Source organism: Sus scrofa, chromosome 2 (genome assembly GCF_054392235.1).
Source record: "Sus scrofa isolate SSC_HxYL_T2T_F1_AM1 chromosome 2, Sscrofa_HxYL_maternal_Yorkshire_Landrace_v2.0, whole genome shotgun sequence".
Lineage (NCBI taxonomy): Eukaryota > Metazoa > Chordata > Mammalia > Artiodactyla > Suidae > Sus > Sus scrofa.
The window spans coordinates 113,544,157-113,571,634 of NC_139384.1; the positions used below are offsets into that span (position 1 = coordinate 113,544,157).

Below are 27,478 nucleotides of genomic sequence, written 5' to 3' on the forward strand. Positions count from 1 at the left end.
TCTCTCTCTGAAGATATCAACATTTTTTGACCTCTTCTTTTTGTGAAGTCTTTGTTTCCTTTAAGTTCTTATTTTTGTTTGTTGGCCTTGTCTTCTTAAGATTAGTAGCTATCCTCAAACATTTGTCAGTCCTGGATGCCTGTTTATATTGAAATATTGGACAACAAAAAGCTTTTTTTGGGGTGGGGGAATTCTCTCATGACCCAGAGAGTTCAAGGTCCAGTGTTAATGCAGCAGCTTGGGTCACTGCTGTGACACTGTCCCTGGTCCAGGAACTTCTGCATGCTGCAGGCACGGCCAAAAAAAAAAAAAAACTTTTGGAAGCTGTGTGGCAGGTTTCAATCTAGCATGCTTTGATTGCGATACTTTGTTAATGAATACCCAACATTAGTATCTTTAGATCTTTTCTCTTGGGATAATTACATTCCTCAGAGAAGGGTCTCCCATTAATCCTCTTTCTGATGTTTAATCAACCCCCTGCCGAAAATCTGAGAGCCAAGTAAGGGAAGAAGTCTGAGAGGCCTCAACATTCAGTAGGTAAATTTCACTCACTCTCCCTCTTTTCAGTATGGTACCCCTGCTCTCAAGTGATTTTCTTTATTCTGATTTACTGTCGTTGTTAGTGCCCATCACTGCCTAATCCATTATATATCCATCTGTTTACTTCTTTTTTGTCTTCTATTAGAATGTAAGGTCAACGAGAACATGTTTATCTTTTTTGTTTACTGTTGTATCCCCTACATCTTACAACAATATGTTGCACATAGGACGTGGTCAAAAAAATGGGATAGGTTAAGTCATGTGAAAGTGTTGATATTTAGAAGACTTTGATCTTCAAAATGTACCTTCATAAAGTTCAAACTAGGTAAAAGAGGATCTCAGTGGCTAAGGATTAATGCCATTTCCTTAGCAATATGGGAGTGATTATAGGAGGTATTAAATATCTTTTATAGTTACTGCATGAAAGTAATCTAATAAATCGTAAGTGAGGAAACTCAAGCCCAGAGAAGTTAAATGACTTGCTCAAGATCAGACTATGTAAGACAGTAGTAAGACCAGGACCCAAACCTTGTGTGTGTGTACCAGACATTATTGGAAGCTCTGGGGATAAACCTAGTGACTGAAATAGACACGGTCCCTGCTGGGTATTTTTGGAAGTGAGAGAGGTAAAAGCCAAGCAAACAAGTATAATAGGACATTGAATGGAATTGTTCTTACTATCTTGCATTTTCAGCTAAAGACCCCAAAGATAGGTAATATGGATCTTCATACACTAAAGAAAGCAAAGTGGAGCTATCAAACACCCTTCCAGGGCCAGAATGGTCCTTCACCTCTCACCCCACAGCTGCATCCAGACTCTATACTCAGAGTACTGAAGTTCACAGGGAAAGAGGTGCTGATTTTCACTAGAGGGTAGTCATAGTAAGTGAGTGTACTGTTGCTTTATCTGCGCTGTCTCCATTGTCAGATGGGGCATAAAGAATTTCAACTGCCCAGCCTGAATGCTTTTACTACATGGTGCAACTATGACTCCAGAGAGGTTTAATGCTGTGCAATTAAGAGAGTATATAAATAATAAATGCCCAAGCAAAATGACGGAAGAAAGCACCTATCATTCCTATTTCTTCCAGAGAAGAGCAGTGAGAAAGCTTGAGGTGTTGAGTTACAGATTCACCTGTTCATGGTGTAGATCAGATTGGTGGGTTCTCCAACCACATAGGTCTAAAACAAACAAAGTTGATGTCCATCATAACACTCACATACACTGCCAGTTCCTCAAATCTGTCTTCATTTTAAAGGAAATGAAAAACATTCATTGAACAGATGGCAGTCTACACAAGGGCCCATGAAGTATACCTGTGTCTCGCAGGCCACAGCTACAATGGAAACAGCTGTTGACCTGGACCAGCATGTGTTAGTTTTCCATTAGCTCACAGCATTCACCAGGCCATCTGTAGCTCAGAGCTAAGTAAATGGAGTCATTTTTTCCATGGTTGGCTCATTTCCATAGGTCATTATGTAGAAAACCTGATAAAACATGATTGCTTCAAGGGGGGAGAACCTTCAGAGATTCTGGCAAAGTTTCCAGGAAGGTTATCATTAACAAGCCTATTTGTTAAACTCCCTACCTTCTGTAGGTACTTTACTAATCCTAAGGCAGCCTGTAGGGGAGGGGAAGTCTACTTGGATTGCTGTCAAATGTCAACGAAGTGTGGAGCAGAGGCTTAGCCTATCCACATTTCTGTTATTTTTCAACAGCACACTTCCTCCTCTCTCTCTCCCTTCCATTTTTTCCTTCTTTCAGGAACATTTTTTTTTTTTTTTTTGCCAGTGATATGGTGATGAAGTGTTTTATAAGGTGACTGGGCTCTCAAGGTACAAAATAACACTTGCCTTCAACTATCTTACAGTAGGCAGTTCTGTGTCTCATCTGTTGAATTATGCTTTCAGGAAGGAAGAAACCATTCTGAGTATTGGTTCCTCTTTGCCTGTTATAGCATCTAGCACCTGGTAGGTGCTCGATAATACCCATTGGCTAAGAGTATGAATAAATCGTATACTTACAATGGGAGGAATTTAGGTCCTGAACCTAGATGGCCAATCTGTATTTCTTTAAATAGTGCACTACATATATGGCTAAAAATAGGGAAAAAAATGAAGACAAACAGAAAAAAAAAACTTTAACGCAGCAGACTTTATAATCAATACAGAGGTAAATGGCACTTTATAATCTAATACTAAGGCACTGTACCTGTCTGCCTTTGTTATCAATGATAGAAATTCCCTAGCCCACTTTGATTTTTTTCCTTCCAATTAATTACCTTTGATTAAGTTTCTTTTTAAAAAACGTATATTTATTAAGTATGGACATTGTACAAAGATGCTTTACCTATTATCCCCCCGTAAGTTACAAGAAGCAGAGATTATCACTATTCTGGAGATGGAAAAATTGAGGCTCTGAGAGTTTAAGTAATTTTCCCACAGGTAGTAAATGAACTGGCTAGGATTTGAACCTAGGCATGTATGACTGCTACATCACACTCTACTGAAACATCAGATGCTCCTTCATTGCTCCCTGAACATACCTTATCCCTTTGAGTTTTACTTAGGATAGAATTTCCTGAGAGCTTTCTTCTTCAATTCTTTATTTTTTTTTTTTTTTTTGCCCTTGACTTTGGTAACACCCAAGTTGCACCCGTGATCTTTAGAATTTGACTAGACCTGAGCCAGAGTTGGCTCTTAAATTCAGTGAGTCCTGTGGCAGCTGACCTCAGAAGCCATGAGAATCTACAGGAGGAGGACTCGTGAAGGGTGAGCCCCATGTGTTGAAGGACACAGCCAAATATTCTTAGAGAAACTGGATTTCACCAGGGAGTGTGGCATTGCTCACAAATGTAGATAACCTGCACTTGGGTAGAAGATGAACAGGTCAGATGCCAAGGTGAGGGGTATCTAGGAGGTCTTATTTCCATACTTAAACATCACCTTTGTCCCTACAAAAGCAGCAAACCTTTCTAGGGCTCCCCTCACACCTTTCTGGCTGAAAAATGCCAGGTTTCCACCTTTCCTCAGGCCGCACCTTGTGAATCACTCTCTGATTTCCTTTAACTTCTGTGATCTTTCTTCTCTGCTTTATGGATGCCCTTGGCCTGAGGGCCCACCGGTGCACACTAAAGAGAGAGCCCTTACCACCATCTTAGATTAGCTCCTTTATATCTTTTTCACCACTTTACCCTCAACCTAATGAAACAGAGCTTCACTCTCCTGACAAACCCAGTCTTTGCCCAGCTTTTGGAATAAGAGTGGAGCCCCTCCCTGATGCTTCCTGGAAGCTTATGGTTAGTCTCAGTTCCTTGTGTCACTGAAACCTCACTTTCATCCCAGCCTTCTCTTGGTTCTTCATGATCAAACTTTCAAGCCAAATGGCAGTGGTTCCTCTCTCAGTGGCCTTGGCATTCCATTATGAATTTATTTAGTGTGGAGACCAGGCACAGCTAGGAAAGGAAATCAGTTGCTGATTAGGACATGTGTCCCTTTCTCTTTTTAGCTGATCCTCCATTTTCTTTGCCTTCTTCCTCCTGAGAGAATCTTTAGCATCTGGCTAGAATGCAGGCATGGATATCTTTCGGCTGTAATACTTTCCGTTTGACAGGCAGGATTATCTTACAGGGAAGAGCTAAGCACTCTGACAGCTGGTTACATTACGTGCCTTTTAAAATTTTGCTCTTCAGAGAGCACTGGATGACAGTGATGATGACCTATGAAAAGCAATTAAGGCTTCAGGATCATTTCTACATGTGAGCTAGGAATGAGATGGCAGAAAGCATCAAGGAACTCTTTATAATGGATAATAGGCTCTTTGGATAAGGCGCAGGGTAGGACATGAAATACTGTGTTTAGGTTCTGTAACAATATGTTGTGGGGTTTTTTTGTGTGCTAAAATAAGTAGACAAATTCAATAGAACTCTGAAATGCTTATAGAGCCACTTAATCTCTGTTTTTGACAATCTCTGTATTCCACAGAGAGTGTAGCCCTTTTGCTTTTGTGGGAACCCCAGGTTTTCCTCTCTTACTGAAGTGTAGGGCTTTTGGAAACTTGCTTCATATCCTGGAAGATTTGCAGCCCTATAGATATTTCCATATAGGATAAAACAGCTAATCCCTTGAAGGCAGACTTGTGAATAACATCACGTCTAAGAATGGGATTGTAATTTTCAGAGGCACAGCATAAGCAGTTTTGTCATCGGTCAGGTTGGTTTTGCTGGATCTGGAACATGAGATTTCCTATTGGTAGGACCTGAGTTCTTGGAGTGATAGAAAGTCTTGTTGCTCTCTGAGTCACTGGTGGAAGCAACTTGACAGACTATTGTCCTATGTGAGTGGTGGGAAGAAACCTGATTGAGAAATCTCAATCTATCAGAATTCCAGGAAACTTTGGTCTTGCATGCTGTCTTCTTGAACTGGTTGTTTTTGCTGAAAAGAGTTGATATTTTGCTTATTCTGAGTGTGGGCAGTAGGATCTGTGTGTCATTTAGCATATGAAGTTGATACAAAACATGTGTAAAAACATTAAGATTGGGCACCTTATGTGGAGAACTTCTTCCATGCCACTCACAATTGGATAATTGCCAGCTATTCAAATACACTTGGTGGGGAAAGGAGTTTCCATGGCACCAAAGCAATGTCTGCCTGAACCATATGTTTTGCAGTCCAAATACTTTTTTTTTAATTCAAAATATTCTGCTCCTTGCTTTATCTGCTGTTTGCTGTTATGACAAGTGAGAATACAGTAAGAAATATTTATGACCATATAACACAGATCCATTTCCAGAAAACAAGTCAGTCTTTTAGAAAAGGACATTTCACAAAAAAAAGCCCTTTATATACTCATGAATATGTAATCTATTCTGAAACTTTTAACATAGAGCAGGTGTAATAGAAACCATCACAGACTGAAATAATTTCTTATTTCCACTCTCCAGGTTTAGATGAGGGAGATGGGAATGCAACGCAATGAGAACAATGTTTGGAACCTTCTCTCTGGATCAGCATATTTTCAACTTCCGTCTGAATAATCCATGTGCCCATGGGTACAATGGGTAACTATGGCTGCTTAATATCTTTTGAAAACACCTTCTTGGATCTTGATCATGTCCACATTTTGAGTTCTGCCTTGTTGAAATTAGATGCAAAAAGACTGCCCCAGAATTCCTGGCTGCTTAAGGTACAAAAGCTCATGACATAGATCTTCCCATTCAGATGCGCCTGTACAAGAGATGGATGAGGAAAGGAGCAATGTGAGGATGAGGTCCCACATGGATCCATTTCCTAGCAAGCATGGTGGGGTGGCAGAGGGATTCTTATTTTGCAGTGGTGACATATATGGTACCCATCACCAGGTATACTCATTGCTGAGCTATAGGTGGGGCAGCAGTTGTGTTTTCACTAAGATGTTCCCCACAGGTGGATGCGTGTTGTTCTTGGGCAGCTTATTAGTCATTACTTATCATTGTAAGTTTAATTTTTTGTCTTACCTTAAGATGCTAGGAACCAAAAATAGTAACAGAGAAGTAGAACTTAAAATGAGCAGAAATAGATAAGAAGGGCTTTGTAAATGGAAGAGTCCAAGTGTCCACAGAATAAAAAAATCTGACAGATTTCAGAGGCCTTCACATTTGGATATTCTTTTCCTGATTAAATTTGAGGATTTTTCTCCATTAACTTTCCCCATAGCTATACAAGGAAAGGCACTAGGGAAAAAAATCTTGAATATTTTCAAGAGCATGTAAGTAGCATGAAGGAAATAAACATTGTCTCAAATCATCATATGGGATAAGTTGTTATTAGCTTTTTTCCAAGTTTGTTGAGATATAATTGACATACAACATTGTGTAAGTTTAAGGTGTTCAACATGGTGATTTGATATATGTATGTATTATGAAATGATTCCCATAATAAGGTGAGTTAATATATCCATCAATTCATAATTTGTGTGTATGTTTGTGCAATAAGAACTTCAAGAATAAATATACAGTATCGTTAACTCTAGTCACCATGTTGTACATTAGCTCATCAGAACTTACTCATATTATACTAGAAGTTTGTACCTTTTGACCACTTTTATCTGCTTCCTCTGCCAGCCCCTGCCTCTAACTTATTTCTCTTAGCATAGTCCCCTCACAAGTTCATCCATATTGTCACAAAAGGCAGAATTTTCTTGATTCTTTATAGGTGAGTAATATACCTGTGTGTGTGTGTGTGTGTGTGTGTGTGTGTGTAACCTTTTCTCTGTCTGTCAATGGACGCTTAGATTGTTCCTGTGTCTTGATTGTTGCAAATAATGTTGCAGTGAATGGGAGGGTACAGATATCTCTACCATATACTGATTTCATTTCCTTCAGTTATAGACCCAAAAGTGGAATTGCCAGAGTGTATGATAGTTCCATTTTCAACTTTTTAGGAAACTCCATACTGTTTTCTACAGTGGCTTCACCAATTTATCTTTCCACAAGCAGTACACAAGGGTTTTCTTTTTTCTACTTCCTCATCAGTTATTATCACTTGTCTTTCTGATAATATGATTGCTCATCGAGTAGGTGTGAAGTGACATCTCACAGTGGCATTGATTTGCATTTCTCTGATGATTAGTGATGTTGAGCACTTTGGACCTGTTGGCTGTTTGTATATCTTCTTTGGAAAAATGTCTATTCAGTGCCTTGGACCAATTCTTAACTCAATTATTTGGTTGTATTTTGCCTTTCTTTTTTGCTCTTGAGTTGTGTGAGTTTCTTATATGTTCTGAATATGAACCTCTTACTAGATAGATTATTTGTAAATATTTTCTCCCATTCGACAGGTTGCCTTTTCATTTCCTTGATCATTTCTTTGCTTTGTAGAAGCTTTTTAGTTGGACATAGTCCAACTAGGTTTTACTTGTGTTGCTTGTACTTTTGGTGCCATATCAAAATAATTGCCAACATCAATGTCAAGGAAATTTTTCTTTGTTTTCTTCTGGGAGTTGTATGGTTTCAAGTCTCAAATTTAAGTGTTTGTCTATTGAATTAATTTTTGTGAGAGGTGTAAGCTAGGTTCAGTTTCATTCTTTTGCATGTGAATATCCAATTTTTCCAGCGTCATTTATTGAAGAGACAGTCTTTTCCCCATAGAGTATTCTTGGTCCTTTTATCAAATATTAGTTGACCTTCTAAGTGTGTGTCTATTTCTATACTCTTGATTATGTTCTATTGGTCTATGTAAAAGTTTTGATGTATTTACTATACTCTAGATTACTATAGCTTTGTAATATAGTTTGAAATCAGGAAGGGTGATGCTGCCAAGTTTGTTTCTGCTAGTATTTGAACAAAATACTGGCAAACTGAACTCAATAGTGCACTAAACTGATAATACACTATGATCAAGTGGAATTCATTCCTGGGATTTAAGGATGATTAAACATATGAAAATCAGTAAGTGTGAAACATCATGTTAATAGATGGAAAATAAAAAAAATCAAATTTGTTTGATCATCTCAATAGATGGAGAAAAAGTACTATACAAAATCCATATCCTTTCTTGATAAAAACTCTCAACAAATTGAATATAGAAAGAATGTACCTCTGCATCATAAGGACCATATTCAACAAGCCCACAGCTAACATGATACTCAGTGGTGAAAGGTTGAAAGCTTTTTCTCTAAAGTCAGGAAGAAGACCAGGGTTCTCACTTTCAACACTCCTATTCATTGTAGCCATAGAAGTCCCAGGAGTCTTTTCAAAGAACTGTCCACAGACCCCTGGAAGTCCCCATGCCCTTGACATCTTCTAAGGGTGTATGCAAAGCCAAAAATATTTTCATAATAATCCTGACACTATTTGCCTTTTTAACTTTATCAATATTTGCACTAATGGTGCAAAGGCAATGGTGAAAACTTAGCAAGAATCAAAACAATGGCACCAATTATACCAGTAGTCATTGTATGTGTCACTGTCATGCATTTGTGGTTTAAACAAAACAAAACAAAACAAAACACAGTTCCCAAATGGCTTAGTGGATTGAGGATCTGGTGTCACTGCTGTTGCTCTGGTTACAGCTATGGCACAGGTTCGATCCCTGGTCTGGGAAATTCCACGTGTTATGGGCACAGCCAAAAAAAGGAAAATCTGAAAAAAGCCCAAACCCCAGTGGTGCTCAAGAATACCCTTGATGAAGCACTTTGCTGTATCCCTAATTATCATGGTTGTCTTGAGGAAAAGAATATGTGCAATTGTTTGAGTACAGGTTGAACTTGCTATTTGTTTTTTTTGTTTGTTTTTTCCAAGACATACCATTTTTACTTGAAAAAAAAAAATGACTGGCAGAAAAACTATGGTTATTCTGAATTGGATATTTGCAGAACTTTCTTGAAAATGAATAGTGAGCCTGTCACTTGAAGGAAAACAACTGACTTTATTTGTTGCAAATGAAAAATTTGAGCTTTCTGGTGAAATTAAAATTTGTGGAAACTTGTATCTACCACCATGAGCTTGACAACTTTTTTTTTGATAGGCAAAAAATAGATGTATTAAGCTAGAACGCTTGCGAGAGATGCAAGCGGGCAGGCACGGAGGCTCTGCCCCGACAACCTTTTAATACTTAAAATAATTTAATGAGATTGGTGATTTTATTAGCTATGTGTTTTTTCAGAATATTGTATGATGAAATGTGCCTGCATTTGGAATATCTGCATAACTCATTGAATTGATATTTTCCAAATATCAATGCATAGTGTTATAAAATTATGTGTGGGTATAAGTTCTCTTTAAAGCTAAAGATAGACCAATGGATTTTAGTTTAAGTCAGTGAAAAGGTTTATTGATATCATTCCAGAGTATACTTTCTAAGAAAGTATCTACTCTTTAACAAAGTGCTTATTGAGTCTTGGTGTAGAATCAAATACTGAGTCGGTATAGAATCAAAGATGATCTCTCAAGTATATCATTTCCTTTCTTCCTTTCCATCTATATCTATGTGAGATACTACATTTTCTTTGTAACTTCAACCAAAACATAATTTTGTAGCAGGTTGAATGCTGAAATAAGTAACAGAATCCAGTTCTGTTAAGACAGAGATTAAAAGAGTTTTGCAAGAATATAAAACAATGCCATTCTTCTCACCAACTTATTGTTTTGGAAATAGTTTTTTTTTTTCATAAAAATGTTGTTTATGTTAGTACACAATAGCTTTATTACTGTAATTTGGGAAATAATTTTTTTTTTGGTTAAAAAAAATTCCAGTAAGTAGAACCTACATCAACAAAAACTTGTTATTATTAAAGAGTGTAAAATGGACTCAACTCCCCCAAAATTTTAAAACACTACCCTGATAAATTATTCTTGGAGGATTTTACCCTTGAATATTGTGAATCTATACCAAGCAAGTTAATGTATTCAGCAATAGATTAGGATGACCTCCAGATATGAATGTAAATTTAGGACTAACCATTAATATCAGTCATGTAAATACTTAAGAGAGGTCAAAAAGAAAAACAAAGCTTTAAAAAGCCTCTTAGACACTTTGTTCATGTGCTCTGCAGACTGCTGATCTTGGTTACTGACATGAATGCAGCTCTCAGTCTCCCAGGGAAGCTTTTTTCTTTGCCAGGTGGTATACATGCTTTTTTGATCTCAGATACTAGTCTTCTGTCTGGCTTTCTTGTGTTTAATACCTCTGACATATGACTTGTTTCTCTGTCTGCCTTTTATTATATCATCTCATTGAGGTACTTTGAAATCACTCTGAGGAATAATCAGACTACAATTCTGTTTTAAGGGCATTTCCTTACCAAAATACCTAGAATTATATGGCATTTTTAGGATTCAATAATTCTACTGATGACATATAGCATAGAGTTGAATAAAACTATACAGCTCAACATGGTTAAGTCTATTATTACCTGAATGAGAACATAAAAACAGAAGAGGAAAAGCAGCTGGATGGAAATAGCTAGAGAAAGAAAAGAAAGATGTTTTCCTGCTGCTTTTCTGATGTCAGTATTTTTTTTTCTGAGCTTTGGTTTTATCTCCTCATTTCCTCTCTCCCTGGGACTCTGGATTCTCAGCTAGAGTTGGACAAAACTTAAGCGTGCTGTGAGTATAGTGAAGTAACCTGTGCTCAAATGTGACTTCACTGCTTCTTAGCTGCATGACCTTGATTGTGTGGCTTCAGCTCTTGGTGCCCAATCTCCCTTTCTATAAAATGAGGATAATAAAAATGCATCTATATCACTGAAGGAAGATGAAATGAAACAATCCATGTACCATGCTCAGCATCCCACGTGCCACCAGGGAGCCTTCCGTGGATATCAGCTCTGACTCTTCTGCCCTACTTGGACTCATTGGCACTTTTCTCTCAACTGTGCTCTAAATGGGTAGGAAAATAAAGAACTCTATTAGACACTTCCACAAATACCTATTAAACTATTGTATACCAGGCATAGTGGTAGATCGGGATACAAAGGTGAATGAAAACAGTGTCCACAAAGGCAGATGCCTTGTCCGTGTAGCACATTACTGTATTTCTAGCCTCTATCAAACATAGTAGATGTTTTAAAAATATGTGCCCCAAAGCAAATCATCAACCTATGAGGTTAGCATAATTACTCTCATCATTTTACAGATGAAGAAACCAAAACTTATGAAGGTTCACTTCTTCAGTGTCACCTATCTAGCAGCTAGAAGGTGACAGAATCAGAAAAGAAACCACCTCAGCTTGCCTCAACTTAGTTAGTACCTCGGCTGCCTCTCTAGGAAGGAGATGCTGACCCTGGATATCCGGGATGCTTGACACATATGAATTTTGCTCCTTAATTTCTACTTTCCAAAGAATATCCTCACCCTGAAGATAAACCAGATGCACAACAAAATATTTCGTATGTATTTATTGAGTATTCACCTTCTTGAATATGGAACTGTACAAGTCTTTGAGGCTATAGTGGTTAACATGAGAGGTGTTTGTAGAATTTACATCCCATCCAGGGAGACAGACATTAAACAATTAATTGTGTGATTGCCCTTGCAATGAATGCTGTATGGGAGCATATATCAGAGGTTCTAACTTAATTTGAAAGAATGGTCTGAAAGTCTACCCCAAGGAAGAGATTTTTAAATTGAGTTCTGAAGAGCAAACAGAGAGGAATTAACCAGACAGTAAATTGAGAAAGAGCATTTCTGGCAAAATAGCATGACCCCAAGACTAACTCGGGGCATTGCAATAAAAGAAAAAGTCCAGTGTGCTACACCCAGGCGGTGAATAAGGCTGTTAGGTAACATGCAACTATAGAGACAGGTTAGGGCCAGATTTTCCAGGCCTTCAGAACCAGGTTAAGCATTTTGATCTTCTTATAAATCCAGTGGGTTTCAAATAAGAGAGTGGTGTGATAAGATATACAATTTAGAGATGTCTAAGATACACAATTTAGAGATGTCACAGTCTGAAAGAACATGAAGGAGAACTCTGTTGAGAGAAGACGGCAGTGTGGACCAGGATAATGGATTGGAGGTGGAGAAACATGGGTAGATTTGACAGGTATCTGTGGAATAGAGTTAATAGACTTGGTAACTTAGATCAGGGAGATGAGAAGGCGGTCGATCAGGTTTTATGAGACCTGAAGCTTACAGAACAGGGGAGCTCCTCCAGAAATTGATCTTATGTATAAAGGAAGGCCCAAGATGGCTGGCACAGGCCCAGAGACATTGCCTACAGAATAAAAGGAAGTTTGGATGAGGAAGAATAGGGGCTTCCTTTTCTGCACCTCTTTTTTTTTTTTAAATGATTTTAATTTTTTCCCTTATAGTTGTTTTACAGTGTTCTGTCAGTTTTATACTATACAGCAAAGTGACCCAGTCACACACACACACACACACACACACACACACACACATATATATATAATGGGTGGAAAAAGAATATATATATATAAGAATATATATATATATAAGAATATACACACACACATATATATGTATATAATGGGTGGGAAAAGAATACACACACACATATATATATGTATATAATGGGTGGAAAAAGAATATATATATATAAGAATATATATATACACACACACACGTATATATATATATGTATATAATGGGTGGAAAAAGAATACACACACACACACACATATATATTCTTTTTCCACCCATTATGCTCTATCATAAGTGACTAGATATAGTTCCCAGGGCTATACAGCAGGATCTCATTGCTTATCCATTCCAAAGGCAATAGTTTGTATCTGTTAACCCAAGATTCCCAGTCAATCTCACTCCCTCCCCCTCCCCCTCTCCCTTGGCAACCACAAGTCTGTTCTCCAAGTCCATGAGTTTCTTTTCTGTGGAAAGGTTCATTTGTGCTGTATGTTAGATTCCAGATAGAAGTGTTACCATATGGTTTGTCTTATTGTCTTTTTCTTTCTGACTTACTTCACTTAGTATGAGAGTCTCTAGTTCCATCCATGTTGCTGCAAATGGCATTATTTTGTTCTTCTTTATGGCTGAGTAGTATTCCATTGTGTCTATATACTGCATCTTCCTAATCTATTCATCTGTCAATGGGCATTTAAGTTATTCCTGCACCTCTTTTTATTGAGGAGAAACACTTTCCCCCAGAATTCTTCCCAGCATTTCTTTCATGTGTAGGAATTTGGACGGAAAAATAGATAATACCTTCCAATTCTGATTGTGGTGGGAAGCAAACAGTTTAGCCAAGTGCATTGTCGTCTGTGAGCCAAGAAGACCACTCACACATATATGCTCTAGCAACAAAATGCAATTATTATCCAATGGGAAACTTTTGAAATAATAACTTATGTTTGGACAATGGAGGTAAACTGAGTTGTACTCAACTGATTAGAACAATGGCCACTCTATTAGGGACATGTGTGACTGGGTAGGTTCCCTCTTTGCTTATCTCAGTGGTCTCCCCCCATGAAGAAGAGTTCCAGCTCTCCCTAGAGATCGCTGTGGGTGGGCTCTGACCCATCTCCTCATTGACAACAGTTGGCACCTGTTTTCTGTCAGCTGGCTGGTGCCAAGTATTTTGTACTGATGCAAGGAGAAGCACAAGTGGTACACTCTCAGAAATAATCAGCCATGTGGTAATCATAAGCCTTCTGATAGAACCCAAAATCACGCTGGGAAAGTCTTAACTGGAGATAATTTGCTGGAAGATCATGTCTCCCCAAGTAGACTAAGAGAACACTGATCCCGAAAGATAGTCCAGGAAAAATGGATTCTGTCTGGTGAAATGAATCTCTCTCTTGAAGAATTAGAATGCACATCACTGTATTGAGAGGACTTCTGAGAACACCTGCAATAAAGAAATACAAAAATTCAGTTTTTCATTCACTGTTTGACAAATATACAGGGCCAGGGTATCCCTTTTTAAAACACACACACACACACACACACACACACACACCACTAATTAATGTGCTAAAGAATACACTTTGGGGAGAAAAGATATGCATCAAGGCAGGAAAGGCAAAGAATGGGGAGAAAAATTAAACGGCCCAACATAGCAAAAAACTCCTGGAGTTTGTGCCCAGGTTAGCATTATCCTGGTTTTCAGTATGTATTGGTAGCCTTTGCGCTGGACTACACAAAAATTTGTATGGAATTGCTTCTGGATCCAAAAGATGCCTGAGCTATTGGATTGGCCTGTTTGTCACCTAAGAGAAAAGCTTTGGTTCATTTCAAGATAGGTCAAAGAGTGATTACTGATAAGGATAATGGCCTCTCTCATTTAAAAATTGATTGAGATTTGAGAAATTTGAAGAAGCAATAGAAAATCTATCTAGTCATTTTTGGAAGCATAAGATAGTCTACTGTGGGTCAGTTTGAATAAATTGGAAGTAGAACCAAGAATTCGAACAGGATAGCATAGTGAAAAGTCCAGGTCACATAGACCAGTTATAAAATTCTGGCTTAGTTGTGTGACCTTGGGTAAGTGACTTAACTTCTCTGAATCTCATTTTCCTCATCTGTTAAAAGAGTTCCCTTATAGCATAGTGCAAGTATTAGAAATAAAACATCCATTATAATAAATTATTATCTCATTGTGAAAATATAGAATCTATGTCCTTAACATGTAGCAAATGTTCACTTAATAAAAGCTATTTCTGTTTCCTTTTTTTTTTTAATTCTAAAAGCAAAAAAAGACACAATTCTCATTTGATTCCCATTTTTAAAATATTATATCACCTTTTTGTCTTGTTAATATAAGGCATAGCCTGGGGTCTGGAATTACTACCAGGTTAAAATCACACCTCTATTATTTGTTATCTATGTGACCTTGACCAAACCACAGTACCTCTCTCTGCCTCGATTTTTCTAATCTACAAAATAGGGACACTTACATTATTCATTTCCTATTACTTTTACAGTTCTCATGAGAACTTGATTAAACGATGCATTGTGCTGCAGATATGATTAAGGATTCATTGTTTTTCATTATTGTATATTAATATCAGTATTTTTTAATGCTTTATAAATGTTTGCACTTGAAAATTGGTACTCCAATTCATTGCACACATACAAAATGATGACATAAGACAAAATTAAGCAAATGATTTCCTTTTTTTCATAATCTCCTTTCTCTTCATTTGTCACTTCTGGCTTTCCTTGGCCTTAGGTAACTGTTCTTTGAGTCTGAACTATCCCTTTGACACTCCCATCTCCTTGTAGTCCAGTCTACACTGCTACAATTAAATGGTTTCCAGAGTAGCTTCAGGAGAGGAAGATTCCCGTCGGAATGACAATTCCCTGAGCAACATCACTTTGACCAGTGATAATTTGCAGTATTTCCATCTTCTACATTGATTCTAATTTTTCTCCTTTCTTGGATTTGTAGATAAGAGGTGCAAATTCTAATCTCTTTGGCTCTAAAGTCCATTTTCTTTTCACAGCACCATAATGATAATAAGAGCAACTGTCTCATTAATAATAAAAACGAACATTTATTGAATATTTATTAGTTGCAGGAATCATACTAAATTATTTATCTGCATTATCCCCTTGTTTAATCCTAAAGTGGTGGACTTCATTGTCATAAATGAAGAAATAAGGCCCAAAGAGGTGAAGTATCCTTCTCAAGGGCACACAGCTAGGCTGCAATAGAGCCAGAATTCAAATTCACTTGTGGCTGACTCAAGAGCCCACACCTCTAGCCACTTTGTGTTGCTATTACATTTTCATAATTTTTTTCCCTTTAATAATGATGATGCAAGAAGTAACTGTAAAGGACTTAAGGCGTAGCTGATCAAACATTTCTAGATTTATAAAGCACCCGCTGCTGGCACTGCTGGAGACAAGTATGAAGGAACTTGTGTGGAAGGGAACAATTATGGTAGCCTTGCAGGAACACATCTGAGAATGTTTCCGCCTTACCTTCTTCCATGAACAAGAACCATTTTTGAGCTTGTGGCCCCTTCCGCAGGTAGATATTCAGTGAAGATACCTACAACATGGGCTTCTGTAGAGGTGGAGGATGTGCGGGTGTGGATGAGAATTTATGAAAGTGCTGTGTGACATTCCAGGCAAATTGTCTGGAAGTAGCACACAGAGGCCCAGTATAGAAACCAGGAAAGTGATTTTTGCCTGCTTTGCACATTGCGCTGAGAATGGCAGACACACACATGACTCTGATCACCTCTTTGTACATACACTGATGATAGAGTAATGCTTACCTAATATCTATGTAGCAATGTACAGACAATACCAATTGTACAAGTACAAATTGCAAGCCAAAACCCAAGTGAACAAAAGTTAACTTTATTTTTTTTAGCAGAACTTTGTTTCTGTTAAAAGTTGCCTTTCTAGCAAGCAGTGAGAACTTGATTTGAGCCAATCAAGTCTTCTTCCCTCCCCTGGGGTTTCATCCAGCTTCTGGTAGAGGCTAGTAGACTATGAAGGCACTGGATGGGGTGGGGGTGGGGGGAGAGAGGGAAGCATTTGTGTCTGCTCTGAGCTACCGTCTACCAAAGCCAGTATCAGCTATAGCACCCATTCTGGTCTTTGGGAAGTCTTATGCTGATCAGTGTCATTCCATGCTCCTTGCAGGTATGTGTAAGTCATTTTTACTGTCCACTGTTAGCTCCTAAATAACTACCTGTACACAGTCATTCATCATCTGAGGCTCTGCTTTCAGGAGGAACTAAGCTAAGACAGACCCTTAAAAATAAAAATTTCAGGAGTTCTCATTGTGGCTCAGTGGAAACAAATCTGATTAGCATCCATGAGGATTCAGGTTCAATCCCTGGTCTTGGTCAGTGGGTTAAGGATCCAGCATTGCCATGAGGTATGGTGTAGGTCACAGACGTGGCTCATATCCTGTGTTGCTATGGCTGTGGGGCAGGCCAGCAGCTACAGCTCCAATTTGATCCCTAGTCTGGGGACCTCCATATGCCACAGGCCTATAAACAAAGTCATGATGAGGGACTGTTGAATGGGACTTCTCTCGCATGCACTAAGTCTCTGTAGTTTTTGTTTGTTTGTTTCTTCCCTCAACACTTCAGTTAAGGCTCAGTCATATAACTCTGTATGTTGTCAAAAAGCTGCAAGACTGGTCTATAAAGGAAAATGGAATACACCTATTTAAGTAGATGCTTAAATTGCCTTCAAGAAAGCCTGTCTAACTTCTTAATGTAAACCTTTTTTTTTTTTTTTTTACAGTTCATTTGGGAAATAAAATGAGAAAAGAAGATCCTATTTTTGTTGGCAACATGAGCTTTTTTCTTTTTGACTTAGTGAGAAACCATTTATTCTTTTGATTAACAAGCATAGTGTACATATTCTTGTTAATACATCAAGTGTATAATGTAAGAATTCCCTTAAAAATGCTAGGACCATACATATTTATTTCAGCTACACATTATATTCGGTTGTTAGACAAATATTTTTAATATCATACCACATACATATTACACGTTTTTTTCCCACTGACAGAAGGACATGCCTTTCAAAAATATTTTATTGATGAAACTTTCTTATCCTCAGGAAAATTTTGGTTTTTAATATAATTTATTATACCTTTTAAAATTCTGTTTGATAAAAGCATTTGGTAAAGCATTACAAATACCTGTAAAGAAAATATAGTTTAAAATTCTGAGGGGAATATTATATAAGTTTCCTCTTTACATTTTCACAAAAATCCACACAGGCACTAAGAAAGACTGACAAAAATATTTTATGTCTGAACAATATATTCCAGGTTGGAAACATTCAAACAAGACTTTTATTTAACAATTAAAGCTTCTCTAGAGTGAACCTTTGTCTACAATCCAATGAGTTGGTTGGGGTTTTAACCAGGAAAAGATACTGTTAGAAGAATGAAAGCGAAAGTGCCATTCAATTAGCACTAGATTAGGATTGGGGATAGGATGAATTTTCATTTATTCCTATTGGCCTCTCTCGGCCTTAGCTTTATTTTTTCAGTTGAAAATGTATCTGATAACTCTCTGGTCCTTTTCAGCTTTATTTAATAGTTTTTGATGTGCTGCAATTTAAAAAATTCTACCCAACACTATGTGCCAAACGACATGATACTTTCAAGGATAGAGGGATGCTGCCGAATCTCCTTCAAGTTTGCTGTGTTGCCCTGGAAATAATCCTCATTCTGCACAAACACAAATGTAGAATAGGAGGTGAAAGTTTGTCTTACAAACACAGTTTAAAGCAACCTGCCAGACGCTAGGGTTGTCTTCCTGATCTAGCTCAAAGTAGTTCTCTCCCTGGTCTAGTACATAGGTGGCCAGATGAAGTTCAGGCTTCATGGAAGAACTGCAAACAGCAAGCTCAGTGGGAGGATGTCAGTGAGTGGGAAGCTAGGGAGTTGGCAGTTAATGAATTAGGATAACTAAGCATCTGAGGGAGGTGAGATTAAACATAGAAGTTAAACAGGATTTCAGAGGTACTTTCAGGAGTTTAAAATACCATTTTTTTTTTTTGGCCTATAAATTAGTTGGATTATGACAAATTGTTATAATTATTATCATACAAATCTTGTCTGAAAGAAGTTGGGGATATTTTTTGCCAAATGCATTTACACTTTGTACATCTTCATTTAGTGCAAGAGTGGACAAAATTAAATGCCTATTTAGCTGACCTGTAAGGTGGCCACTGTAAACAGCATGGAACAGGGTATCATGGGGACATGGTGTTCAAGACTGGCTGGGTAGCTGCTACTCAGCTCCAGCCAACTGTTGCCATGAGGTAGGGTCTGAGAATCAGGTTTTACGGGAAATCTCTTATTTTCAATAATCACTCACATTTTAAAAACATTTAACAGGCCAAACAAAATCTACCTGAAGGACAAATGTTGCCTCTGGGCTGCCAGCTTCTGTCCTAAATTGAGGCTTGGAAGCAATGTGCTGAGAACTTGGATCCTATGATCTGGAAGATTGGAGAAGGGTGCTTAGTGCCAAGAAATGAACACTCAGTTTCTAACATCCAGAAGAACCTATTCTAATGAATAGAATTAAAAACAAAACAAAACAAAACAAAACCTCCCATCAGCTCTCCCTAATAGGAATAGTTTCCTGTTAGTACAGTGGTTTTCCAAGTTATGAGTTGTTTCTTATTATGATTATTACAAAAAATTATGACCAGGAACCTGCCAAGTCCCAGGTACAAGTTTATCCTAGAAAGTGGTGTAAATAGCTCTCTCAGTATTTAGTTTGTGGCTGAGAAAAGAGAAGGCAGGAGGAGAAGAGGAAGGCCAGAGCTCACAGCATGAGTCACCGCCACCTTTAGGTCCATGAAGACTTCTCCATGGCACACCAACCAAAGAAGAATGGTTTAAAACTGCTCAAACCAGGCAACGCTGGGTTGGAGGCCAGTTTCTGGATCTAAATAGCCAAGTCTTTCCCCCAGATGACCTCATGGCCACTTCCTGAGTGAGCAGTACGTAGAGAAGAAAAGCCCAGGGTATGAATCTGATATTGAACTCTATCAGTAGAGACTTTCCAAACCCTTCTCTGGCATCAAACCCAATAATGACATGGCAACGACAGGGGACAAGCTATTAACAACAGTCTTCCTTCCTCTCATCTTTTGCAGATTACTTTTTCAAATTAATCTACTGCCCAGGTTATGCCTTTTCTTTGCAGAAATGAAATGGGAGGGCCCGAGGGGGCGTTCTCATGTGGTACAGGGACCACATGAGAACCGTGGCTCCAGAAAGAACAAAACATTTTACTTGCACAGGCAGGGAAGACATGTTTTGAAAGAGCTATAATCAATTCAGGATGTTGGATTTACTGCTTGAGCTCATAGCTTTGAAATATCCAGTTTGGAAGGAAAAAGAAAAGGTACCACAGGGAATATTATAAGCAGAAGAGTCAATGACAAAACACCTACTTCAGACACAGGCAAAAATCTAAGGGGAAGGAAGAAGCATGAACATTTCCAACTTAGGACCACACACTTGTGTTAATTTTCCTCCCTTAGAATGTCCACCAGAGCTTGTAGCAGCCGGTCGTCCCTGTGCTTGTAAGGCTTCGTGTTGTAGAAAACATCCACATAGTCGTTATACAGACTGTCCTCAGAGTCTTTAAGCTGAGAAGGTTGGTTCAGCTTTTCCAGGGCTTCATAGAAATTTTCGTAAGGAATGTTGAGCTTCACACTTGCAGATTTCTTTGGTGATTGCTTTGGGGCAGAGTTTTTGCTGAAAGCACTTTGCAGGAGTCGGAGCATGGCCTCAGATGGGGCACCCTCTGCCAGCTCTTCCCTTCGGCCCCCCACACTGCTGCCACTGGGGCTTTTGGATACCAGAGGGCTCTCATTCAGGTTCTCCTGTGTGGGCTGCTCCTGAAACACAGAAAGCCACCAGCAAAGGGGAGAAGGCTCATTATTTAGGAGGAGGCAAGCCGTTATTACTTAGTAACACTATTATTGTTATATAATAAGTATTATATATAGTGTATAAGTATTATATATACTATATATACTTACATATATATATATATAAAGTAGGATTGTAAATATTATCATTATTGAGAAGCATCCAAGCTGTTGTTTTTAGCAGCATATGCCCACTGCCTGCCCCTCAAGAAGTGGGTGGGGGTGGGCGGACGGAGAGAGCACAGGGCTTGGACTTGCATTGACTCAGGTTTCAGTCCTCATTTTCTCACTGACGATGAACCTTTGACACCTTTCTAAACTCCCTGGACTTCAGCTGTAAAATGGCTATAAGAGTCCCTCCATTTATAGTGGTTTTGGAGAAGGAATGCGCTGATGTATGTAAGAACGCATACCTCTCGGCCTCCTTCACTTGTCAGTCTGCTGTAGGAGCACTCATGTTAGGAAATTTAATAATACTAAATTCATTAATTTTAATTTCTAAATTCTGTGTGAAAAAAATTTTAAAAAATAATAGGGTTTCATCCTATGGAAAATGAACAGTTTACCAGTCTTTCGCCTATGTTTTGGGAAGAAGCTGATATTAAATTAGGGAATAACTCACACAGAGGCACCAATAGTGCTGTCATGTGTAGGCAGCTTCCTGAAAGCCTCCTGCTCTGTCAGGAGCTACCCTTTCAGCCACTGAGATGTAAGAAGGGGACTGGGAAGAGGCTGGGGTGGTGGGCTGGGAACAGGGGAACTGGAGAGACCAGAGAAGCAGCTCTTTGTCAACTGTTGTGGAAGTATTTCAATATTTTAACATTCACAGAGGCCTCTTAATACTCCTTAAGGAATCTTGGAGGAAGAAATACCCATAAGGACTGTGAGGAGGAGGCCTCCAGGGTGGGGTCCCAGAGGAAAGCTATTCTATAGAATATAACTGGGGCCAGAATATGAACTGAGGCCTTCACACAGCTCATTTAAAAGTTTTTTGTTTTTTTTTTTTTGCTATTTCTTGGGCCGCTCGTGCGGCATATGGAGGTTCCCAGGCTAGGGGTCTAATTGGAGCTGTAGCCACCGGCCTATGCCAGAGCCACAGCAACACGGGATCCGAACCGCGTCTGCAACCTACACCACAGCTCACGGCAATGCCGGATCATTAACCCACTGAGCAAGGGCAGGGACCAAACCCGCAACCTCATGGTTCCTAGTCGGATTTGTTAACCACTGAGCCATGATAGGAACCCCTAAAAGTTTCTTGAATAAGAATGTATACATGTAAGTGTAAATGAGTCACCATGCTGTACAGTAGGAAAAAATATATACACATAAATAAAAGATAAAAAAAGGAAAAATGTAAAAAAAGAAGTAAAAGCATACAGATTGAAAAAGAGAAAACAAATTCAATATTGTTAAAAGAAAAAAAGTTTCTTGAATAAATAATATTTTTGTATCTTCCAACCCAGCACAGAACCAGAACTATTCAAGGAAGCTCATGCAAGAAATGCTGATAACCTACCTAACACATCTGAGGCACTGGGGTAGAGGCTGGGGGATACAGAGATAAGGAAAATGTGTTTTCTGCCACCATCTGATAAGAGAGAAGCCAGAGGCCTTGGTAGGATGAGACGGAATATAACTGACTGACTAGAGGGATCCTCTGCAATTTCCTGAGAGAAATTGTGATCCCATTGCTCTCCTGGTGTTGCTGAGAAGTATAAGGTAAGGAGTTAGAAAAGAGAAGCCTGCAAGACTTGACCGCTTGACCCTTGGTCTTCTTTCAGCAAAATGGACATACTGAGGTCTATCCCTTCTAGGTTACAAGGATGATTAAATGAGAAAAATTTAAGTGTGAAAAATGCCTAAAAACTAAGTGCAATTCAAATGTTAGGTGTATGTGATCATACAAAAGGACAGCTCTCTTTAAAATTTGGTATTTTTATAAACAAAAAATTCATGTTAGAGAATTGAATGGTTTTGAATTCATTAATTTTTTTTTTTCTTTTTTGGTCTTTCTGTCTTTTCAGGGCTGCACCTGCAGCATATGGAGGTTCCCAGGCTAGGGCTCCAGTCGGAGCTGTAGCCGCGGCTACACCACAGACACAGCAACCTGAGATCTGAGCCATGTCTGCGACCTACACTACAGTTCACAGCAACACTGATCGTTAACCCACTCAGTGAGGCCAGGGATCAAACCCGTGTCCTCATGGATGCTAGTCGGGTTCGCTAACTGCTGAGCCACGATGGTTAACTCATTAATTTTAATTTCTAAATTTTGGGTAAAAGAATAAATGAATGAAACAATTTCCTATGAAAAATAAACAGTTTAATGCCTCCTATTCCTTCCTCTGGACACATGTTGGACTCACTTCCTGCTTAAAAGTAAGGGGCTGCCTCGCCCACTATGTTGTCTACTACGGTTCAAAAAAGAACCTTCCAGGAAGAACAGAGCAGCACAGACCTCCTCGGAATCCACCACCTTCTCCACGCCTCTGCGATCATTCTGCACCGTGTTGTAGGACGTGTACACTCGGGGCTGTTTCATGTGTTCTGGCTGGGAAGAGGTGCCATGCAGAATCAGCTTCCAGTTCACGATTCTGCCTTCATTTTGCATTCTTCCAGACTAAGGAATAAGCATACGTAATTTCAGTGTATGTTCTAAGCAATATGAAACAAACTCCTTCCAAAAAGCTAAAAGAGATTTTACAGTTAAAATCTAATTTTAAAATTCCATGTAATTCATGTGCTGAGCACTGTGTAGCAAGACGTAAATCACTGGACTCACTCCTGCTATAAAAATGGATAGCTGAGGAGTTCCCTCATGGCTCCATGGGTTAAGGAGTCAGTGTTGTCACTGATGTGGCTCTGGTTACAGCTTTGGCACAGGTTTGATCCCTGTCCTAGGAACTTCCACATGCTGCCAGTGTGGCCAAAAAAAAAGGACTCATGACAAGTTCAAGGATTTACAAACTGATTAACTATTTACAAACCATTAACATGATGTTGCAGGAGTTCGATCCCTGGCCTTGCTCGGTGGGTTAAAGATCTGATGTTGTTGTGAGCTGTGGTATAGGTTGCAGACACAGCTCAGATCCTGCGTTGCTGTGGCTGTAGTGTGGGCTGGCAGCTGTAGCTCTAATTCGACCCCCCTAGCCTGGGAATCTCCATATGCTGTGGGTGCAGCCCTAAAAAAGGAGAATTCTCTTCATGAACCTTATTTTCCATGTTGGATGTATTCATACCTTCTATAATGAGAATTATATTTACCAGTCATCAACCTGTAGAAACATTCCATTGGAAAAAAAAGTCTGTGGAGTATGATGAAAAGCCTTCAGCATTAACTAGTCCTTACAAACTGTATATTTATAGAAGGAGCGATAATTCACATTACTTTTAACAATTAGGTTAAAAGTAATGTGCTGAAATCTAAAATATCTAAAAAATCTAAAACGGTAGAGTCAGATATTGCAGACGATATAAAATAGTCCCATCTTGGTAAGCAGGTCTTCTGAGTTTCCTTCTGGTGAAATGGAGTTAAAAAATGGAGGCCAAGGTCAGGAACAGGACCATCAACTAAAAATGTTTTCTTGTTCTCCCTAGAGAGCAGGAATTCTCACAACGTGTGTTGCTAAATCACAATTTTAACAGTTTTTAGGTGAAAGCTATTCTCAGAGGAAAAAAGTAACAATGAGTATAGAATTTGTATTAATTTAATTGACATCTCCAGGAATTTAAAATCATTTACTTTTTAAAAGTTGTTTAGACATTAAATCCGGTGCTACTGATACTTATAGCACTGCCACCTTGGGAGAACTCAGACTGAAACGCCGTTCATTTGTATGCCCATTATATAGGAAATGAAGGAGAAATGATATGAAATAAATCAACTGCATTCAGCTTTTTGCTCAGACACTTCTCACTGTATTTGGGGGACAATATATTATGATTATAGAAGAATACCAGAGTGTTAGCAAAGCAGATAACTGAGGAATGCTTTTGTTTCCTAACTAAAACAAACCCCCAAAAATCTTATTAATATGACATATTGTCTAACAAGTGAGCTACTTCTAAATAGCCCCTGCAGTAAATATTGGTAAAAGTCTTCATATGACCCCAGCAGAGTGTCACAGTGGAGCATTTAAGTACGCATGTGTGAATACAGCTGATTCTGGTGGCTGAGTGGGTCATGTGGCTGGCTATGTTCTGTCATGGGAACACTTGAATTTGTCCTACACTATTGCATTGTGTATCAAATACCTTTTCTTCCTTCTTATATGACTAGTGCCTACTTTTTAAAAGAATTATCACTGATACAGCCAAGGGGACAGAACTTGAAACACTTCTTTCCTTCCCATTACCTCTTAATGAGTCGTCAAAGTTCCTATGGACACTTATTGATGACACAAACTTTACTACAAGTGCTTCAAAGTGTTTAAAAGTGAGCACGTGGTCTGTATCCTTTCATTCCTACTTACCATGTCTGTAATTCGCAAAGTCCAAGTGCCTATGGGATTCTCTCCCCATGTATGAACAGACATGAAGTCCCAATTCTTAAAGCCATTAGGAGATGTATCCCGCTCTCTTTCTGCCAACAGTACAGTGCCGGTTCCTAGTTTCATGCAACAAACACAAGTTAATGAGTGTCCTAACAGCACTGATACTAGCACACACTCTAGCATCTGATAACTGAAAATGGAAACTGGGAGAAATGAGTCCTCTTTATTTTCCCTTTGAGTATGACACTGGGATGAAGATATTCTCAAGGGAAAAAATGTTTTTATTCACAGTACTTAGTACATTGTCTGGCATATAAAAGTTCTCAATGAATATTGTAGAAAAATAAACAATGCGTAAATATATTGAGTAAGGTTTATTTGAATAAGAACTCAGAGAGCTATGTTTATGAATTACATTAAAGAAGAGAGTCAAAGACCTAACATACATTTTATTGGAAATGTCATTTTGAAATTTAACAGAAAATTTTGAAAATTTAACAGGTGCCTGAGGCTATAATCTAGCATAGACATAATAAAAAAATTAAACATTTACTAATCTCTTGTTATATTAAAACTGCTAGTAATAGTAACTTATTTTCAAATCAAGCTCTCCATAGATCAATAAATAATACTGTTGGAGAGAAAGTGTTAAATGAACTATGGGCCATCAGGATGATGAGAAGGCATTCATCAATATTTAAGGCCACTTCCAAGGTAGCAAGAAAGTATAATTCCAAAATTAATGATGCCTACTCCAAACCTCTCAGAAGTTCATATCCTCAAAGGACATCATGGGGATAGCTCATCTTTTTTTCAGACATCACCTATAGGTATTGAATTTAGTCAGTTGAAACCTACTAAAACTTGAACAAGTACTAGGACAGCTTCTCCTTGTTGTGTTTGGCTTTATGTTTCACAAGCTCCTTCCCATCCATGATCTTTTTATCTGACTTAGTATCTTCTCAGGAAAGGGCAAATGTTTGTATATCAAATCATATGGCCTTAATGATATCATTTTGGAAAATTTGTTAGTTTTTTTTTTTTCCCCTCTTTTCCATGGATTAGAACTCTCAGTTTTTCAACCAATTTCTTGGATGTGTCTTATCTATCAGCTTAATTAATTTTTAGAGTAACTTCCAGTAATGGATTACGTGAGAGAAATGATAGATTGGTGACCTGGGAAAATGAACACAGTTTGAAAATACATAACTCCAGAAGGGTTTATTAATTGTTATTATCTGATTAGACCTCATTCTCTGCTTATCCAAGGATCAGTTGGAATGAGCAGGGCAGAGTTCTGATGCCAAAAATAAAAAGAAAAGAACAAAAGCATATTTTAAGACCTGAAAATATCTTTTGGGAGTCTTAGGCCTATATATAAACCAAAAAAAAATCATTGATTTGAAATCCTTTAATTTACCCTTAAAAATTTAAACACATGGTTTAGAAAAAGTTCTTGAATTTTTTTCTTGAAACTTACCAGCAGCAGAAGTGAGGGTGACATGGAGGTCTCCTCTGCGGGAATACTCAATTGTTGCTTCAAATTGCACATGTTCCAGTGACTTGATAGCATTCTCTTGTCCTTCACAAGCTCTTGTTGGGATTTCAATAATAACTTCTCCATTAGCTTTCAGGGCTCTAAATACATTAAAGAATCATCGCTGAACAAAGTGTATCTCTGAATGTTATGGGAATAGTGTACATAACACTCTTAAGTACATGTTGTCTCTCCTTGTTATAAGTAGAACCCAGTTCAGGATTAGGTATTATTTTAATGTATAAGAAAACAAAGTTTTTACAGAAATAGAAAAAAAAATAACTCTGCAGTTTATATAGAACCATCTAAAGACACATAGTCAAATCAATCTTGAGAAGGAAGACCAAAGCTGGCAGCATCAAAGTTCCTAGTTTCAAAATATAGTACAAAGATACAGAAATCAAAACAGTATGGTACTGAAAACCCAAAAAACACTAATTTGAAAAGATATGTGCACCATAATATTCACAGCAGTATTATTTACAATTGCCAAGATATGAAAGTAACCTAAGTGTTTCTCAACAGATGAATAAAGATGTGGAATAAACACACAGCCATAAAAAGGAAATTTGGGCATTTACAACAATATGGATGGACTTAGAGGGATTTATGCTAAGTGAAATAAATCGAGACAGAAAGACAATTACTGTATGATATCACTTATATGTGGAATCTAAAAAATACAACAAACTAGTAAATATAACAGAAAAGAAACAGACTCACAGATATAGAGAATAAACTAATGGTTACTGGTGGGGAGAGGGAAGGGGTGAGGTGCAGTATAGGAGTAGGGGACTAAGGTACAAGCCATTACATATAAAATAAGCTATAAAGATATAGTGTACAACACAAGGAATACAGCCAATATTTTATAACTATAAATGGAGTATAACATTTAAAAATTGTGAATCACTGTATTGTACATTTGTAACTTATTTAATATTGTACATTAACTATGCTTCAATTAAAAATGTGGCACTAGAGTTCCTGTCATGGCTCAGTGGTAACAAACTCGACTAGTATCTATGAGGATGCAGGTTCAATCCATGGCCTTACTCAGTGGGTTAAAGCAT

General features: G+C 38.1%; 1 protein-coding gene and 1 long non-coding RNA gene across 2 annotated transcripts in view; one reads left to right on the plus strand and one right to left on the minus strand.

Annotated features, from left to right (window-relative positions):
- The first annotated feature begins 5,518 nt into the window (after window positions 1-5,518).
- The window catches only part of LOC106508433 (uncharacterized), a 268,215-nt gene continuing 246,255 nt past the window's right edge, over window positions 5,519-27,478 (plus strand). The window contains exon 1 of the long non-coding RNA XR_014838401.1: window positions 5,519-5,725. This is a non-coding gene — a long non-coding RNA (uncharacterized LOC106508433). The remainder of the gene's footprint in view (window positions 5,726-27,478) is intronic.
- PCSK1 (proprotein convertase subtilisin/kexin type 1) overlaps window positions 17,261-27,478 on the minus strand; it is a 46,103-nt gene continuing 35,885 nt past the window's right edge. The window contains 4 exon segments of the mRNA NM_214038.2: window positions 17,261-20,339; window positions 22,834-22,995; window positions 24,848-24,981; window positions 26,349-26,506. Of these exon segments, the coding sequence (NP_999203.2) occupies window positions 19,962-20,339; window positions 22,834-22,995; window positions 24,848-24,981; window positions 26,349-26,506 (832 nt within the window). The 3' untranslated portion in view covers window positions 17,261-19,961.